Source organism: Caretta caretta, chromosome 6 (assembly GCF_965140235.1).
Source record: "Caretta caretta isolate rCarCar2 chromosome 6, rCarCar1.hap1, whole genome shotgun sequence".
In the NCBI taxonomy this organism is placed as follows: domain Eukaryota; kingdom Metazoa; phylum Chordata; order Testudines; family Cheloniidae; genus Caretta; species Caretta caretta.
The window spans coordinates 67,459,218-67,479,684 of record NC_134211.1 but is presented as its reverse complement, the minus strand read 5'-3'; the positions used below and the strand labels follow the sequence as shown (position 1 = coordinate 67,479,684).

At 39.4% G+C, this 20,467-nt stretch overlaps 1 protein-coding gene across 3 annotated transcripts in view; it reads right to left on the bottom strand.

Moving 5' to 3' along the window:
* Window positions 1-20,467, bottom strand: part of TTBK2 (tau tubulin kinase 2) — a 227,017-nt gene that overhangs the window by 80,801 nt on the left and 125,749 nt on the right. For 2 of the 3 annotated variants that reach the window (XM_048854904.2, XM_048854906.2), the window contains exon 6: window positions 17,853-17,957. In XM_048854904.2, the coding sequence (XP_048710861.1) occupies window positions 17,853-17,957 (105 nt within the window). Of the gene's footprint in view, window positions 1-16,845; window positions 16,919-17,852; window positions 17,958-20,467 lie in introns of those variants that run through there. The other variant, XM_075129683.1, reaches the window with a different exon arrangement.

Sequence of the window (20,467 nt, the reverse complement as noted above, 5' to 3'; positions counted from 1 at the left end):
AAACTCTGCGCCCTCACATGCAGGAGGAATGACATACAAGCCAAATAAATGGCCTGAAGTTCTTTGTTATATGGACACCAAGGTCCTGGGATGACCAAAGCCCCTGAGTCTGATGGGGACCTAAGTGAGCTCCTCAACTTATATCAGATGCATCCATGACTAAGGTGAGTATCTGCTGAGGAGGCGCAAAGGGAACTCATGTGTAAACATTCAATGGGTCTGTCCACCAGCCCAGGGAGGACAAGACTTGAGCTGTTACCTGAACTACCCCATCCATGTGATGGTCAGCTGGAGAGTATACTGAGGTTAGCCAACCCTGCAGCACTCTGAAGTGCAGTTTAGTGTGCTGGACCACGTAGGTGCATGCCGCCATATGCACTAGAAGTCTGAGGCACTTTCAAACCATAGTGAGAGGATGTGCCTTTAGAACTAGAGCAATGATCTGCAGTTCACTGAACCTCATTTGCGGCAGGAATGCCCTGGCCTGTGTGGAGTCTAGCACTGTCCCAACTCTATTCTCTGAACTGGTGTCAGAATAGATTCTTCTGTATTAATTAGGAGCCCTAATGTGTGAAAGGCTGACTGGATAGTATCTATGTTGGAGAGCATTTGACATCTGGACTGGTCCCTCAATACCCAGTCATCCAGGTTAGAGAACATGTGGATTCCCAACCTGCACAGAAAAGCGACCACTCCTGCCATGCATTTTGTAAACATGAAAGGGGCTACTGCAAGGTCAAAGGGGAGAAATGCAAATTGGTAGTGTGAATTGTTGACCATGAACCTGAGGAATTTTCTGTGGCTGCAATGAATTGCCAATTGAAAGCAAGCATCCTTTAAGTCCTGAGCAGAGTACCGAGTACAGAGTACTCTAAGGAAGGGATAACAGAAGCAAGAGTAACCATCTGAAATTTTGTTTTCTTCAGAAACTTGTTCAGTTGCTTTAGATCTAAAAGATGCCTGAGATCCCTTTGCCTTTGGCATTAGGTATTATTTGGAATAGAATCCTTTCCCTCGGAAAGGCATGGGAACTTCCTCTATGGCCCCCACAAGGAGGAGAGACTGGAACTCCTGAAGTATCACACTCTCATGAGAGTGGTCCTTAAAGAGAGATGGGGTAGAGGATCGGAAGGGGGAATAGAAGTAACTTGGAGGATGTAACCCAGTTCTACCTTACTTAGGACCCACTGATCTGTGGTGATGCAAGACCAAGCACTTAGGAAATGCGATAAGTGGTTGGCAAAAATAGGGGAAGAGAACAATGGTACCCAGGGAAATGACAGGCTGCTCTTAACCAAAAGTCAAAATGAATGCTTTGAGGAACAGTCTGCCTGGATGAAGCAGGTTCTGTGGAGGAAGAAAGAGTAGTAGGCCATCTTTTATAACCTCTGTCCACTCTTTCTCAATAGATCTTGGCTATGAGGCATAAATGTGTGGAATTCCTGGGACTGTTGCGGGCAGAAAGCTCTTTCTTTGTCACTGGTGTTAAGTTCTATTTGCTCTAACACTGAACACAATATTTGTAAAGTCACTATTCATAAGAATATTTAACTGGAACAGCCCTCTAATTACTCTTATTTCCCATTTATCTCCTCAAGTCCATTTCTAAGTTTTTAAAGTTCGGCTAAACCTCTGTGGTTTTAATGTTCTGTCTGAAGTTGCATCAACACATTTCTGTGCATGGTCTATACAGGCACTTTTCGCTTTTCTTAGTATATTTCTAGGGTAGTATATGCAGATGCACATATGTTGAAAATTGATGATAAAAGTCCGTTTGCTGGAGATACTCCAAAAGTTCAAATCCCCTGTGAGCACTGAACAAAGGTAAATGGCATTTATTTGGTTTCTTATGCAAACACCTGAGTAGAAGAACATGTTCACAAAGCCCATGTGAACAGATGTTTAATTGCTTCCATAGTGATTAAAAAGATCGAAACATTTATGTTCACAGATGTCTTCTCATGAGCCTTTTCATAAGGATCAGTATTTACAGCACTTGCTGACAGATTCTAAGAAAGCAGGTGTCAGAGCTGAGAATTTTGTTATTGTGGGGATCTTCAATTCCCTGTTGCATCAGTAGAGAGTCAAGAGTGGATTTTGCCTTCTGCAAGTGACTGCCCATAAGAAATTTATTAGATAATTTGTTTCCTCTGGATTTAAATGGATTTGCAATTGTTTGAGAGGTGAAATTCAGGCATTGTTAGATATTTTATCTGAACATCTCAATGCTTAGAGTCAGTATTCCTCCAAAACATGATGCTATATTTCCAAGTTGTTCTAAAAGCAGGAGTTCCAGCTGTGCACACCTGTAAAGATTTTATAACATTCCCAGTCAAAAATCTGGTAGTTAAAGTACCACAAACCTACTTGGACGACACATTACAAAAATGTTTGTTTTTAAAAAGAACCCTCAAAGGCCAGAGATCCAAATTAAAGTTACACTTAAGTTAAAAGTTTCCAAACAGTGGAAAGTATGGAAATATTCAGTTAAGTTCAGCCAAACAATCATAACTCTGCTCCCACGTCACTGCCCTGAGAACAAGCAAAAAATTAAAATCCATTTTAGCCTCAAACATCAAAAAGGCTCATTTACTCATTGACTCAAATTTAACACTTCTTAGTAGACACTCTTACTTGCGATCTTTAAGAAGTAGACTGTGATATGACAATCTGCCTTGAATAACAGGCAGGGGATGGCTTCACTACTCCAGAAGCAGAGTGATTAGAGGGCATGTGAGAAGCTCAAAAGATGCAGAATACAAACAGTTTATTACATAGTTGCTGAAATACAGGTATCTTTCTCATGGATATAATTACCACAAAGTTACATGTGTACACATACACTTTATATAATTTTTAAAATAGATTACATACTGGATCCTCAACTGAAGCAAACCTTTAATGAAGAAATCATTCTTCAAGTATTTAAATTCTCTTTAACATATAATAGCGTTTGGTGTTCAAACAAATTGACAGCGCTCCATTACAATAATGTTCTATTAGATCTTTGTATATGTTCATATATAGAAATAAATTAAACAAGACCAAAACCATACTATATAAATGCCATAATAAACCACATGTTAACAGGGGGGATACTTTTTCAAGGATCTGCAGGGATGTTGCCTTATTTTTAAAAATATATAATTCTTAAATTGAGCACAAGCTATACACGATATGGCACAAATAGGTATATTGCATACACAGTGTGAGGTTGAAAATGGTGATACTACCTAACTCTTCTGTATGGCATAATATTTACATGTGCATTCTAAATAAAAACTACTGAAAGTGATATGATTTGTCCTAATACACTGGTGCAGGATTTCCAGTCCATTTAGGAAAAAAAGCAAGGTTAACCAAATTAAATAGAAATGGAAAATATAAAATATAACCAGGTAAGCAATTCATACGCCTGTCCTCGGCTGTGGGTATAAGTACAGATGATTCAGTGCATTCCAGTAATAGAGCTATTACATCTAAGAACATCTCTTCCCTTCATCTCCTCCCTCTTTCGCAGCCCTACAAAAATACAACGTATGTTGATCTCTGAGTTAAGTCCTATGTATCAGATTGATTCATTACTCAAAAGCTAACAGTCCTTACCAATATTCTATAAACTCAGTAAGCTATGGAGACACTTTTCTCTTCAGAACTAGATCAACTTGCACACAAAAATCCAGGAGATTATTAAAAATTGCCCATCTCCCAATGAACATACTCTAATAACTATGAAACAGGGCTGAAGATTTTTTAACTTGCTCCATTTTACCATAAAATCTTCTGTCCAAGAGCAACTCTAATCTGTAACATGCAAAACAGGGTTCAAAATAGGATTCTTTAGCTGCTCTTTATTGTAAAGAGTTTTAACCTTTTTTCTTTTAAACTGAAAATTAACCAGATGAGGCAGAACATTGTAGAGATATATTACAATAATCAGTAGACTGCAACCAAAACTGTTTAAATTTGAAACGTAAACAGAGGCCTTGGAATAAATGAAAAATTGTCTCCATTGATTTAATAACCTAATAATATATAAGCATATTGAGTCCCAAGGGTGAGCACAAGGGATGCACTTCCTTTTACTGCTATTTCAGACACTGAGCGTTAGCTCTGGTCTACACTATGAGTTTAGGTCGAATTTAGCAGCGTTAGGTCGATTTAACCTTGCACCCGTCCACATGACGAAGCCATTTTTGTCGACTTAAAGGGCTCTTAAAATCGATTTTTGTACTCCTCCCTGACAAGGGGATTAGCACTTAAATCGACATTGCTGGGTCGAATTTGGGGTAATGTGGATGCAATTCAACGGTATTGGCCTCCAGGAGCTATCCCAGAGAGCTCCATTGTGACCACTCTGGACAGCACTTTCAACTCAGATGCACTAGTCAGGTACACAGGAAAAGCCCTGGGAGCTTTTGAATTTCATTTCCTGTTTGGCCAGCGTGGCGAGATCATCAGCACAAGTGACAATGCAGTCCCAGAATCACAAAAGAGCTCCAGCATGGATCAAATGGGAGGAACTGGATCTGATCGCTGTATGGGGAGACAAATCCATGCTATCAGAACTCCGTTCCAAAAGACGTAATGCCAATACATATGCCAAAATCTCCAAGGGCAAATGCAAGGTGTTTACAATGCTCACAACTGCAGTGGTGATTGGAGTGGGCTCCCGCTTGCAGTCCTAAGGGATATGCGCAGGCAATCCAGGAAATAGGGCGAGAAATGATTGTTTGCCGTTGCTTTCACAGAGGAAGGGAGGGAATGGTCACTGACGACATGTACCCAAAATCACCCGTAGCTACCTTGTCCGTTATCTCAATTTTTTAAAAATTAATAAAGAAAGAATGCAAGGTTTCAAAACAATAGTTACTTTATTTCGAAGGGGGGAAGGTGGTTGGCTTACAGGGAATTAAAATCAACAAAGGGGGCGGGTTTGCAGCAAGGAGAAACACACACAACTGTCACACCGTAGCCTGGCCAGTCATGAAACTGGTTTTCAAAGTCTCGGTGATGCGCAGCACACCTTGCTGTGCTCTTCTAATCGGTGTCTGGCTGCTCAAAATCGGACGCCAGGTGATTTGCCTCAACCTCCCATCCCGCCATAAACATCTCCCCCTTACTCTCACAGATATTATGGAGCACACAGCAAGCAGCAATAACAATGGGAATGTTGGTTGCGCTGAGGTCTGACCAACAGCGCCAGTGAGCTTTTAAATGTCCAAAGGCACGGCACATTCTACCACCATTCTGCACTTGCTCAGCCTATAGTTGAACTGCTCCTTATTACTGTCCAGGCTTCATGAGCCATGGGAGCAAGGGGTAGGCTGGGGTAGGTGCGACTGCGTGGTGCTGCCGGCTGGGAGAGCAGCCTGAAGCAGACACCTGCAGCTCGCAGGAGATCAGGATAGCAGAATTGCAGCGGAAGCAGTGGAGCGAGCAAAACGCCATTGATGAGGACAGCTAGCAGTCCTACTGCACCGTCTGCTGCAGAGTTGCAGCAGATCAGGATAGCAGAGTTGCAGCGGAAGCAGTGGAGCCGTTCACCATTGATGCAAAGGCACCCAGGAGCTCCTGCTGTGTGACCAAGGCAAAAGAGCAAGAGCCCTGGAGCTGTTACATGTGGAATGTACGGCTGCAAGACTTCTTCACCAGCGACAAAGAACAGGAATATGATGCACCTAAAATCTAAAAAGGCCCGCACATTTCCCAGAGTCACTACCCTTGATAATAGAACGTCAATGATTGCATTGGCTACTTGGATCACAGCAGTCCACACAATAGACTTGCCCGCAACAGCAGCGGTGATGGTGAGCTGAGCAGGCTCTCGCTTGCAGTGCTATGGCGTCTGTGCGGTTAACCCAGGAAAAAAAGACGCGAAACGATTATCTGCCGTTGCTTTCACGGAGGGAGGGAAGGGCAACTGACGACATGTACCCAAAACCACCCACGACAATGTTTTTTCCCCATCAGGCATTGGGAGCTCAACCCAGAATTCCAATGGGCAGCGGAGACTGCAGGAACTGTGGGATAGCTACCCACAGTGCACCGCTATGAAAGTCGACGCTAGCCACGGTACTGTGGACGCACTCTGCCAACTTACTGCGCTTAGTGGGGACGCACACAATCGACTGTACAAAACAGCTTCTAAAAAATCGACTTCTATAAAATCAACCTAATTTCATAGTGTAGACATACTCTTAGACATAAATTTTAGGCTGAGTAACAAGAGAGTTGCAAAACATTTCTATTCAAGCCAACAACCCTCTCCATAATTTTATAAAACTTTTACTTTTCCCTGCTCACTAGGAATATGTTAAATTTAAAGTTACATTCAGAGAGTCCAATGGAAGACAAGAACTCTTCTCTTCAATGCTGTCACATTTATTTTTGAATGGTGTCTTTTTTCTTTTTAACAAAATCACACTTTGTAATAAATTACTGAATATACACACAAATACACAAAAACAAGATTACAGGAAGCATTTGTTCATTTAATAGAGAGCAGAATAAGAAGGGCTGCAGTGAAAAATGTTTTGAGGAATGAAACAGGAAACTGATTAGGAAAATAGGATTTCATTGTTTTATGATAAATGATTAGATGTCATAAGAAGAAGAAAGAGGTTGATCTGAAGAGTTGGGGCAATAGGCACACAAAGGCTATGTTAGATACAATGTGGGAGAAGAATCTATTACTCAAATTAAAGAGTCATAAGCAGAGATGAGAGAGGTATGATTGAAAGTTTTGAGGATCGTGAAGAATAAGGACAAAAAAATTTGTATTAGATTTTTAAACAGACAAGTATGTGAAGATTTCTGAGCATGTGGCAATACGTTCCCATTTTCAAGTATGGGTAAACTCAACTATTTCAGTGTCATGTCAGACTTCGTACCGAAAGTCTGAATCAGATGGAATGAATGATCCAAAGAGGAAACAAGAAGCTAGACCTCTGAGTTAGTGAGTCTGGAAAGCCTAACTAATTATCAGGATGACAAATGGATATGTCATTAATTCACTGGCCCTGCACATGACTACGTATCAATGCATTCTGCATCAGCAGTTTATGTGAGGAACTGGTGTCTGCTAACTCCCGGGGGCTAATCCCTGGGATTGTTTTGCACTGTACGAAAAAATAGACATGTGGTGGGAAGGAAAGTTGTGGATGAGGGAATATGTAGAAGGGAAGAGAGAGTTAATAATTACAGAAGTGATTTCTTGGATTCCATCAAATGTCAGTGTTTATCCACTAAGAAATCCTCCTGTGAGTCCTCTTTTTGTAGCCTCCAAAATCATTCATATTGGCTCTTGCCTGCTGTAAATGGAATGGAGGTCATTCGGGATAATCTAATCCAAAGGTGAAATATCATGTTTCCTAATAGCAAATCACATTGGAGAGGAAGATAACTAAATGGGCTGACAACTGTTTGCTCAATAGTCCTGTAAAAGATTATCCACATAAAACATCCCAAGAATATAATGAAAAGCACAACAAGCCCTGCAAATGTCAAACTACAGAAAAGCTTTATTGATACATCTCTTACTATTTTCAGAATTACTTTGCAGAAAGAAGTTCCTGTATGTTAAACCTCCGTATTATGGTGATGCATTTAGATGTCAGCAAAAGTGATAATAAATAGATTCTAATTCAAAAAATAAGGAGGATTCCTCAAATCCATTCATCACTTTTCATGCTGGGCTACCAGTTGCATAGGACTGGCCAACTAATAAATATGTACTGAGATAACGAAAAAATATTCCCTCTGTTGCACATGAATGCATTTAAATGTATTAAATACCTCAACCCCTCCTTTCCCTGAATGTAAAGGCATTAAAATGGCAACTGATTTAAAATGTGCCCCAAATATAGTATGAACAGGGAGTAGTCACACATTTACGTTAGACTGGAACTGAGAAAGATTTGTGAATACATACCACAGGAAAAATGCATGGAAATGTTTCTGTATTTAAGTAAACCTTAAGCATGTTTCAGGAAGTAGCACTGAATGACATGCATAATAACTGAGTAGTGATAATATGAATGAAATATATAAAACCAAATATATTTCATATTCATTTATAAAGATATACTTTTAGACTGCTACTCTCCTAATGGACCACTGTGATGGCAGAAATCACCAGACACATTTCTGCTGACAGTACCTAGATGCGTGCTTCTTTTGTCTGGAGATAGGATGTTTTTGCAGGAAGTCCCTACCTGATGAACTCCCTCCCACTGACAGTATTCAAGAGCCCAAGTTTATTGATTTTTAAAACACAGAGTATGAAATATTCTGTTTATTGGTTAGTTATCCATCACTGGACTATTTATTAGTTTTGGTTGGGCTGGTACCGAAAGGGACTGTTTATGGTGTCTTCTGTGTGCAGTAAAGTTTACAACCATAATATATATGGATAGTATGGTGACTGGGGCATAACAAAGTTAAATAAAAGATTTGATTTCTGATCTGGAATTATATTCTTTTGTTTCTTTCATTGCTTATATTAACTAACTCTAATGATGTAATAATGTAAAGGAGTCTTTACAGTTCTTGCATCTCATCTATTCATAAAAACATAGTTCTGCTATGCAGACTGTGAATGAGACATTTATCATACAAGCCAAATTCTACCTTCAGATACACATGCATGCACTATTAGCTTCAGCAGAAGCTCCCCTGTAAGCACATCCAAGAACAGAATTTGGTCTCATAATTTATAACCAAATGGTGCTTAGTATAGCAAGTGGTATCCACCACACTGCATAAAAATCAATGATTTAAAATAAAAAATAAAAATATTTGGATAGCTTTAATAAATTTTTCCTTTTAAAAATAAACCTATTTGAAATTATAACACCAATATTAAGGCCTAAACTTACTTTGATCTATTAATAAGTTAAAAAAATTCAAATAGTACATGTTTGTTGAAGTATTAAAGAAAGTCAAACTACTGAACTAGTGGAAATCACTGGCTAAGCACCTGACACCAAAGTTTGTTGAAGTGCTAAAACAACTTTTGACAGCAGTTTCCTCTTCTGCAGGTGCAAAGAGAATATTTTCTTCTTTTGAGTTTATTCAACTACTTCAGTTCAATGACTAGTTCTCACGAAGTTGAGAAACAGATTGGGAGCTGAAAAAGCAGAAAAGCTTGTTTTCCTCTTCCAATCTGTGAATAAAAACAATGTGTGAGAGGATGAGACCTGCTAATTCTAAAATCCTGAAGGAAATGGTGACCAGAAAATCAGTTAAATTCATTACCTAGAATTATTTCCTTTGTTTAATAAATTAGTTTTAAACACAAAACACAAAACCTATTTTGATAAATTAACTTTTTCCCCCTTATGGATCAAGCACCTTTAAGATACTTTTATTTAACTAATAAAAACAATTTTAAAATGCTGTTTTTGTGCACTGAATTGAATTCCAATCCCCATCCAAACACAGCTTGATAAAAATCATAATTAAAAAGTATTCGTCTAGTAAATAAAAGATGCATCACTCACCATTTTTAAATGTAATAAAAATATAACTATTACGACTGAATAAATGTATGTTAAGTTACGTAAGTGCTTAAATAAATGTGTATAGATATAGTGTGTGCTTTCCTGCTTTGCTGACATAATTCTGTGATTAAAATCACTTTGGTTTAAACCAATTCACCCCGAATCTAGCTAACTGTGTTTCTGACTAGTTGACTATTACTCGTTGATAAGAGTATGAATAATTATATTGGGTATCTGCTACAGAGTTCTAGGAATGGATGATACCAGAATGATTGGTTTCTGGACCAACTCTCAAGAAAAATAAAACCACAAAGCATTGTACTCACAGGGACTCATATATGGATATCTGGTGGGTAACAGATAAAGCCACACATGGTGTTTTGGAAAGGTTCCTTCCTTACAAAGAGGATAGCAGTATGATCCAGAAAGTAAAGAATCCAGTTATAAGAGAAATTACTTCTTCAGTGGGGAAGTCAGAGGTAGAGTCCTGTTTCTTATAGATAGGGGAGGACAGAAAACAACAGGAAATTTTAGTACCATAACTCCCTGAGTTCAGAAAGGTATGGAATGGATTCAAAGAATGCAGTAATAAAGCTATGTTTAAAAACATATATTTGATGGAATTAAAGTCTAGTGGGAAAGCTGTGATGACAGAAAGCACCAAAATCCTTGAACATAGAATATGGGAGAATCCTAAAAGGTATTTACTGATATGTTCATCTGCCTCGGCAGGACTATCACCTATGTCCCTTGGACCCAAGGAGGCCTTGCAATATGGTCCATGGTTTGTGCTGGGGAAGATGGTGGAGACCGGGTTGGCGGAAGCTGAGGATGCATACAGTGTCCCCACCTTGATCCAATGAAGAATAATCAGAAAAGATAATAAAAGCTTGAGCTGTATTATCTTGTCCACAGAGCTTCCCCCAGCTCAAAATCCCAGAATCCTGGAAGCAACTGCACCCAGGGGGAGTCCTTGGTAGCTTGGCTTCAATGGAACCCCACTGCCACAACTAGCCTGGGTGGGAGGGCAGGATGAAAATGTGGAGTTACAGGGATTGGCCAGATGTGGGAGCGGAACCGCAGTCTTTTCCACAGGGTGTAAACCTCGTTCACTCAATAGGATGACATGGGGTGATCTCTATGACAGAATCCTCCTTCCTCCATCTAAGCTCCCTTATGTGTGATTTTAAATCGGAATGGGTGACCTGCGTCGCTACATTTAAGGCACAACTATCTACTAACCAAATGGGTTAAGGGATATAAGAAGGACTTTCGGTTGGTGATTAAGAGCTGCGTTTTAGCCATGTGGAGCTTGAGTTGATGGCTAGACATCTGTGAGGAGATGTCAGAGAGAGAGACTGAGATTTTAATTTGGATAGAAGGAGACAAGACTGTAGGAGAGAGGTAGATCTGTGAGCCATCAGCATAGAAATGGTAGCTGAATTTGCGTTCGCTGATGAGATTACCAAGAGATAAAGTGCAGAGGGAGAACAGAAAGGCACCAAGGACAGAGCCCTATAGAACCCCCACCGAAATCTGGAGTGGAGGGAATGAGGAGGATCTTCTGAAGAACATTCTAAATGAGCAATTAGAGAGGTTGGAGGAGAACCAGGAGAGGACAAAGTCATGGAAGTCAAGGGAAGACTAGATTACAAGAAGAAGAATGTGGTCAACTGTGTCAAAGGAGGCTGAAAAGTCAAGGAAGGTGAGGAAGGAGTACAGGTTCTGAGCTGCTGTCTCTGTCAGTGTTAGAGCACCAACTGTGGACGCGCTCCACTGTCACAAGGAACATTGTGTGAACATGCACAAGAAATATAATTACAGAGGTTTATGACCGTCAACGTAACTTAAGTCGACGTAACTCTGTAGTGTAGACATAGACTTAAGAGAAAAGTAATGAGAGCAGGCGCTATGGAGATAAAGATATGGGCTGGGATGGGGTCCACTGGGGCAAGTGGAGGGGTTACAAGAAGAGAGCAGATGAGAAATGAGGAAGTTACGTACCTGTAACTGGAAATCCTTCAAGATGTGTGGTCCTTATCTATATTTCACTGAGGGTTATACCCATGTGCCATGTGTCCAGAGCCAGAGAATTTGAAAGTAGTAGTGTCCATTGATCCATGCATGAACGCTTGCTCAGCCTACTGGTTTCGTCTGAGGTGATAATGGGTGGGGTGGACTGCCCAGAGGCTCAGTTCCTTCTCCACTGCAAATCAAACAGATCTACAGCAGAGGGCAAGGAGGGTGGGACTGGAATACAGATAGGAAGCACACATCTCAAAGAACCTCCAATAACAGGTAAATAATCTCCTCTTCTTCTTCGAGTGGTGGTCCCTATTGTATTCCACTGAGGGTGATTAACAAGCAGTATCTAATTAGAAGGAGGGTGTGAGAAAGATGACAGAACCGCTGAATGAAGGACAGCCACACCGAATGAGGCATCCATCACAAAGTCTTGCACCAAGGTGTAATGAACAGCAAAAGTATGTACCAAGCTCCATGTGGCCACCCTACATATGTCCAAAAGCAATACACGCAAAGAAGAGCTCTGACAGGGGCGAAGGAGGAGACAGTTATAGGAGGGGAAAGGGAAAGGTTCCCTCATATTTTGTTCTTGGGAGAAGTCGACAAGATTTGAGGAATGAGTCAAAGGTGGTGAAAAGGCAGCTGGGCTTGAGGGTGTGGGATTCAATGAAGTTGGAAAAGTAGAGTTGTTTAGTTAGGAAGATGACAGAACCGAAGGATAAAACAAATCTACAGTGGAGGACACCATCCTGCTCATATGATTTCCACCAGAGATGCTCTACAGGAGCAGAGGGAGTGGATACTGGGAGTAAGCCAGGGCTGGGGGTTGGCAGGGTGACCTTGCGATGGGATAGAGGGGCAACAGTATCAAGGCTGGAGGACACTGAACCAGGGAAAGAATTCACAACAACATCAAAGGAAGAAAGGGAAAAGAGGGCAGGGAAGAGAGGGCTGAGAGCAGACAAGAAGTCATCAATGCTTATGGACTGGAAGTCATGGAAAGACCAATTGGCAGGTCACAAGTGGGGGGGCTGATGAGTGATGCTGAAAGAGAACAGGCATTAGTCAGAGAGGGGATCAGAGAGACAGCGCAGTGCTCAGTGAAGACCAAATCAAGTGAACAGTGGTCCTTTTCATCAGTGGAAGCGCTGAACCCAGGCTGTAGGTCTAATGAAGGGGAGAGGGTAAGGAAATATGTGGCAAAGAGGTCAGATGGGTCACCAACATGGAAATGAAGTCACCAAGGATCAGTGAGGGAGACTATGAGGAGAGGAAAAGAGAGAGCCAGGAGTTTAAGTCAGAAAGGAAGGCTGATGGGGAGGAATTTGGTGGACGGCAGATGGAATTTGAAGGACAGCAACATGAATGCCAAGATGCAGATGAGGAGTGTGGTGCAGAGAGACAAGATTATTTTTAAAAGGTGCAGCTTACAAATGCTGGGAAGGGGTAAACTTGTAGAATTGCCAAAATCCTGCATCCTAACATCTTCCAATAAGAAACTGAGTTTTTGCTTTTTATTTTACTTTTATTGCTGAAGTATAGAATCATCCATTTATTCTGACATTTTTCTTTGCAAAAATCCATTCTCTTGACTGAAATCATATATTTTCCATGACAAATATGATCATCTCAGTCTTGTATCATATTGCTCTTTACTATATTTTCAAGGCAAACTGAACCACGGTAAGTGTACTCTTAGTATGATTTATGTCATGCTCATTACTTATGCTAGGGAGCAGAAGGTAATACAACAATCACATTATCCTTTGTCTTTATTTTATCTCATTTTAAACCATAATATAAAAGATTAAAACATGGGCTCATTCAGTTCAATGTAGATCACCGATTTTAACAGGAGAAATACATTCTCCGATGGATGAAGATAAAATCAGTATTAAAAAACAAACTACATAAAGATAGAAACATTTAAATTTTACGCTCACGCTACACCACTTAGTCAGTATTAAATAGAGGTTTCATGCTTTCTGTGGTAAGGCAGGTTTCTAAAATATCATGGGAGCAATTTTTCCCTTAATTACATCTCCTTACTACAGAGAGTAATTTAATTTGTTACAGAAGCTGCAGCTGCTTTTAACTTAATTCTACAACCATTTCAGGAAGGTAGAGGAAGATGATATAAAAAACCAAACTGCAATAAACTAGAGAATGTACAAAGCTGCTGCAAAATTTGCACAAAAAGAATCTATGATCTCCCCTTAAGACTCTGTGATTAAATTAATAGGATGGTTAGGGGAATCATTTCCAAATAACTGGATTTGGAACATGTCAAGTGCAACTGCAGAAGTTGACATTTAGGACATTGTCTTTTTACAGATAGAAACAGAAGGGGGAACCAAACTCACATCAGGGAGGTGACTGTGTCTTCATTCTTTGTAAGGTACCTAACACAATGACTGGGGCCTTTGGGAGCTACCACAATAACATTAAACAATAGTAAGTTGTTACTGGAAAAGATAGCTAATCAATTCCTTTGGACTGAATGAATCTCCATTTCCATTTTGCAACATAAACACTTTCTAATGGAGGTTTTCCTGAGCTTGGCCCAAAATTCCCTGCCCTTAACTGCTGTAGAGCTTGCCGTGAAATGGTTTTCTGCCTGGCTGCCACCTTCAGAGCTTCATTTACAATGTATTATAGGCAGTGCAGGTAGAGACACCAACGGTAGGGTTGCCCGACACCTCCCATTACTTCCCAACTCCCCTTGTTTCAATTCCTTATAACTTTGCCAAACTTTAATTGTTTGGGCAGACACTTCCCATGCCAGATGTCTACTTCAGGCTGACTGATATATTTATTAACTTCAGCTAAACTAGTTCAAACATTTTTCAGAACGAAGTGAAAAGAAATTATGTCAATTTACTCATGTTAAAAAATTATTACAACATTTTATTAAGAAACTCTAGTGCTCCATGCTTTGGGGCACGGTCTTAACATTTTTCAAGAAGGGGGTGCCACCGTGGTGTCAGAGCCTTTTGCTGTCTCCACGATAATTTGCCCAAATTTGGACAAGCATGAGATTCTGAAAATCTCAGTTCACATATACCCAATAGAAAGTTGTTTGAGTTTGGTGGCTAATCTCTTCAAGGATTATATCTGTACTAAGTATGTTCCATCCTAGAGCTACGGGGCTGAGCAGGCCTTTCCTGCAATTTCTCCTCTGGGCAGCCATAGGCCACTGTTGTACCGAGCACAGGAACTGAGAAAAAGGAGATTGTCTCTCCTGGATTTACAATATTCCCTCTGTTGGTACTCAGGCAAAGAGGAGGAGACAGAGAAGATAGCCTCACTGGAATGCCAAGGATTAGGAGCTAGGCCTAGGCAAGGAATTTAGGAGGGGAGACAAGGATACTGTCTTGAACTGTCACAAGGATAGGCTGGAGAGGCTGGGGCCGAAAAGATCAGGTCTGGGGGGAAGGAAAGTAGAGGGTAAGTGTAGAAGATCTATTACCACTAGAATTCACTCCCCCCATAGAATATAAACTCAGGATTCCCGAGTCTCACCCTTCCTCTGCTATCAGCAAATACTGTGAAACCACTGGCAAAATTCATGCCTTATCTCCTTTTAGTGATTGTCCACAAAGAAGATGACAGCCTTCCAAAAAACAACTAGATACATTGATGGAGTATAGGTCCATCAGTGGCTATTAGCCAGGATGGGCACGGATGGTGTCCCTAGCCTCTGTTAGCCAGAAGCTGGGAATGGGAGACAGGAGATGGATCACTTGATGATTACCTTTTCTGTTCATTTTCTCTGGGGCACCTGGCATGGGTCACTGTCAGAAGACAGGATACTGGGCTAGATGGACTTTTGGTCTGACCCAGTATGGCCGTTCTTATGTTCTACTACTATCACTCTTTTAGCTCAAGAGGCAAAAATCTGTGCTTTGGACCTAAAGGTTTCGCTAATACTATTGATGAACCATCTGGAAGTTAATATGGTTCCACATGATGGAATTTATGGCACTGAATGAGACAGATATCCTACTTATTTCTACATATGTGATGAAGTGCTACTGCCACAATTGGGTTCATTCTTTCTACGTGTCATGGACAGATCAGGGCCGTGAATTTTTTTTTATTGCCCCTGACCTGTCCATGACTTTTACTAAAAATACCCATGGCTAAATCTTAGTCTTAATTATTGGCAGTAAAATAGGAAATCACAAAAGCCAAGAAGGAAGTTTTCTTCCAGAACAACTTTGAAAGAGAGATGTAATTTACTAGTTACATTCCTAGAAAACAACTTTTAAATAAGACACTGCTTCTGGCCCAGATTTTCTATTTTAACTGAGTAGTTAGCTCTTGTTTTACATGTATATGTTCAAAGAACTTCCAGTAGTTACAAAACAAAACACTTATCAATAGCAGAGAAAAACCTTTAAACTCACTAGAATACAGCAGTACTTAGCCTTGAAGAACCAACTTTGTTATCAAATGGAGGAATGAAATATTGAGGACCTGACTTCCTGACTTGAGTTGACAATGTTTGCATTATGAACTTGCATCATCACAGCTCAACATTTTAACACACAGATAAAAAAAATCAGAATGCAATATCTGGACATTATGGCATGATTATATCGTGGATGTCTATGGAGCAGCAACCACCATGCCATAACATATGTTGACTTTTATTATCGTATTTTATTAGATTTTAAAAAATAATACAACTCTAAATTTTTGGAGAATTTTTTTTTACTATCTCCAGATTATTTGTGAAATATATTTAAGAAAACCTATACAAAAATCTAGTGAAGATCAGAATAAGAATCACTATATGGCAGTGAAGAGACTATGTCAACACACAGGATATTCTGCTTAAAGAAAATGCAACTCAGTTTTATTAGTAGTCGTTTTGTAGGTACAACAAGAACTACTTGCTATTTAACCTAAAGACACAAGTGATTGATTAGTGCAAATAAAAACTAATATGCATTTTCCTTGCTGATGCTGTATCATCATTACAGTATGCATTATACCATCAGAAAAGCCTGAAAATAGACTACATTTCACTAAAGAACTACTTCAGTTATACTGCAGGGCACTACAATGAAAAACGAAGGCAACAAATGCGTTTTCATAAGAGAAACAATTTTGTGTGAACTGCTTGCAACAGAAAATATAGTATTTCTCTTAATTTTCCTGAAAATACTACCATTGGTGGATGTATGTTTTTGAACTCAGAGAATCATAAGAATTTGTTTCATTTCAAATTTACAAGTCAGAAAAACAACCGTAAACACCAGACACACAGAAAAAGACAAAAGCTTATGAAAATTAAAAACCACTTGCTCACCTTTAAAACAGCTGCAGCCACTCTGTTGGTCTCCCCTGCTCTTTGTTTTCATTGCAATGTCCAGCATTATGACTGAAGGAATAGAGTACAGCAGAACCTCGCTAATTTACTTTGCTAATCCACACACCTCAGAATTTGCACACACAAAAATAGCTATTTTGCCCCACCTCTCAGCCAAGATTGATTTGTAAATGCTATTGAGAATGTTCCTATTACTCAACTTCATTACATGTACAAAATATACTACAGAATATTGACTACTATATTATTCAATATTACCATAAACATTAAAACAAAAAACTAGTTAAACATATAAACGACATTTTAGGATGTATCGTCGTACATTGTGTTCACTTACTTCCCTATTTGCAAACTTCAGGAATTCACAATGGACTCCCTCCCTATCAACAGTGAATTAGGGAGGCTCTACTGTACTTATTGCAATGTTCTTATTCAGATCCCTGTATCTATGATCCTCTCTAACTCATAGTCATTCCCCAATTCCTAATTCGTATTTGAAAATTACTGTATTTCTTATGGCAATATTAAACTAAACTTAGCTATATTCTGTTTCATTCTACCATTCTACCCAATTCTTTCCTCTCCAAACTACTGTATGTTTTCAATGTACTGTTTGAGTTTTTCACCTCTATATTATTTTCTGTAATTTATTTACTATGAAAAGTTTAGCTTTGATGTAACATCCATTATTCAGCAAGGTTCTGCTTTTTGCCTAATTTTCCAGCTGGATAGATTGATTGATATACAAGACATTCAAGTACTGCCCAAGGGCACACAATAAATCTATGTCTTAGGCCAAAGAAAGAACCCATGATTCTTCCTGGCTTCCTGTCCTTTGCACTTCCCACTAGATCATATGGCATCTCTGTTCTGGAATGGAGTGAACCAAATTTAGATACTGTATCAATTCAGTCTCCAGAAAGATTTTGGTATAGTATCACAACAAATTAATAATCATTTACAATAATTGTGAAAAAAATTCTTACCGGTCTGACATCCCCACATGAGTTTGTAAACTGTCGTGCCAAGCCAAAATCCAGCATGTAACACTTCCTACACGTGCTAGGGAAACGTCCCATAGCAAAGTTTGACTAGAAAAAGAAACAAAAAAGTATACATCATTAATATACACATATTGATGTATGTCATTTTCCATTATTCTATCCTTCCGTCTATATTTTCACTTCTGCCCATGTTCTATTAACTTTGGAGAAACAAACACATTATACTGGCACTGTATTTGCCAAGAGAGGGATGCAGAATGCTCCCTCCTCTTTTCTGGCTGCCTAGAAAAAATCTTCAAAGAAAAATGGGTTGGAGGGAGAGAGTGTGGATTTGTGAAGGCAATACATTCTGAAAACTTCAGTTAGAGTTCATTTTCATTTTCTTGTTCATCATCTGCCTCCACAGATCCTAATTCTTGGGTTTTGTCTACATAGTCTTTTTTCCTAAAATTTCTCAATACTGCACTGGTTCAGCTCCTCTGCTGTCAGCAACATTTCTAATATAACAGTCTGCCTATCACTTTTGTTTTAACCATGTGACCTAGATTTGTTCAACAAGCTTTAAAAATTATCAGTGGGAAAAACAGGGCTAGGCCAAAGAGCTGAAGAAAGAGTCTGTGCACTAAGTAAAACCCCTGTACAAGTGGGAGAATTCACCATATTGGAAATTTGGCACTGATGACTGTGGAAAAGCTATTGTTGATTTCTTATTCTCTACTGCCTGGTACTTCACGTACCCAGTTTGGATGAAACCAATGAATCCAACAGTAGCCCTGGTCTTTATAACTTTGGCCAAGATATCATCCATCTTGGAGCAAAGCAGATGAAGTTCTAAAAGAAAGAGACTGAACTCCTGTATCTCTGGAAAGAGAAACAAGTCACAACAAATAATGCCAGAGGCAGAGCACAAGTTTATAGATGGATCAGAGAGAGTTAGTATAATAGAGTCATTAGACAATTCTGACTCTTATAAGTTAGCTGCCTAAGTTGTCATAATTCACTGGCAAATGTTCTGGTGGCATAACTAATTACCAGACCTAGTAATTTGCCATTCGTGAAAAAAACCAAAGGAAAAAAGTGTCCTTTTAGCTATTAAGCAGTCTAATATTCTATATTGTTTATTAGGGGCAGCAAGGTGGAAAGTCCTTAGAATTCCAAATTTATCATTTCCTGGTCTCACTTCCAAAGAATTTGGAAGAGTCAATAAAAGAACATTAAAGACCTGCACAGGGAAGCACTTTAATCATAGATTGGACTGTTGCCAAGTGAGTCTGTAACATATCGACAGAGTTTAAAACGATAGGAGACCTGCCTTCTAGTCTATGTCAGATATAAAGTTGTTAACTGGTTGCAAGCCTTCTTCTGAATGAAGAAAGAGGATCATTTAAAGCATCTGAGAGCTGACAAATTGTCACTTGTAAGATTTTACATCATCCATCGGAGACGAACAGATGAAACAAAAATTTGCTGTTCAGGAATGGCAGGACTTGTCAAGTTCACCTTCCAACTCAAATCTAGACAGAGAATCTGAGATACTATCACTCTGGAAATGAACAAAAGCGTGACATTAATTTAGAAGAATACCCTCCATTCAGTGTTTCAGAAAAGACTCTTTAATGTGAATTAACTTAAGTGGTTCTGTAAACAGAAGGAACCACAGTCCACAGATGTTATAATGAAGATCCACATGGGCCATGGCCAACTTAGAAAGGCTGAGATAAGCTTACAACCTGTCTCCCTCCATGCAGGACAGATACAAACAGGGACAATTGGGAACATATACATTTCCCGATGGTGAATTTAGACTGTCATTATTTTTGTACACCAAAGGACTGCACCGAGAAAGGATTGCCATTGAGATCAGAGGAAAAAATAGATAAGGAATACTACGGTCAAGGAAGATTACTTGGATAGTCTTGATAAATCAGACTTGGATGCTAGCAGAAATTCCACAGCAGAATTTGGCTTTGAGATGTGTCAAAGACAGTACCAAAAACTTGCATTGTAAGAGCTGTACAGAGAGGGCATGGACATTTATAAAATCCATTTGACAAGATAACTAAGATTTCATAACTTTGTTCTTCTCTTTCTCTGTGCCTTGTCAGATTGCTCATCCACAAGTGCACATATAGATTCCCTGAATATCAAGACTTTTGAAGTGAGGCTAAGATTGGAAGTCTTGGCATCAAGGCATTTACAGGGAACTAGACATTTGTTTCTGGCTTGCCATGAGAAGCAAGCAAAGAATATGGCCCATCACTTTTTACAGTGCTTAAAACTTGATTTTTTTTAACCATTTCAAAGCCAACCATTTTGAAACAAGTTTTTAGGCCTATAAGTTCTGTCAGGAAAAACACAAACACAAAGCCTAAATGACAAATTTAACTATCAATTTTCTAAAACCTACAAAAAGCATTTCTGCTGAATAAACTTGAAAAAACTAAAAATATTAAAAACATACAGCAGTTTCAGGTCCAATGGGTAGATGAAAAAAATAAAAATAAAAAAGGAGCAGAAATATGTGTGTTCTGCAGTATTCTCTTTATGCAGAGATAGTTTCAAAGCCCTCCCATTCATGTCTACAGGCCTGTAACCAC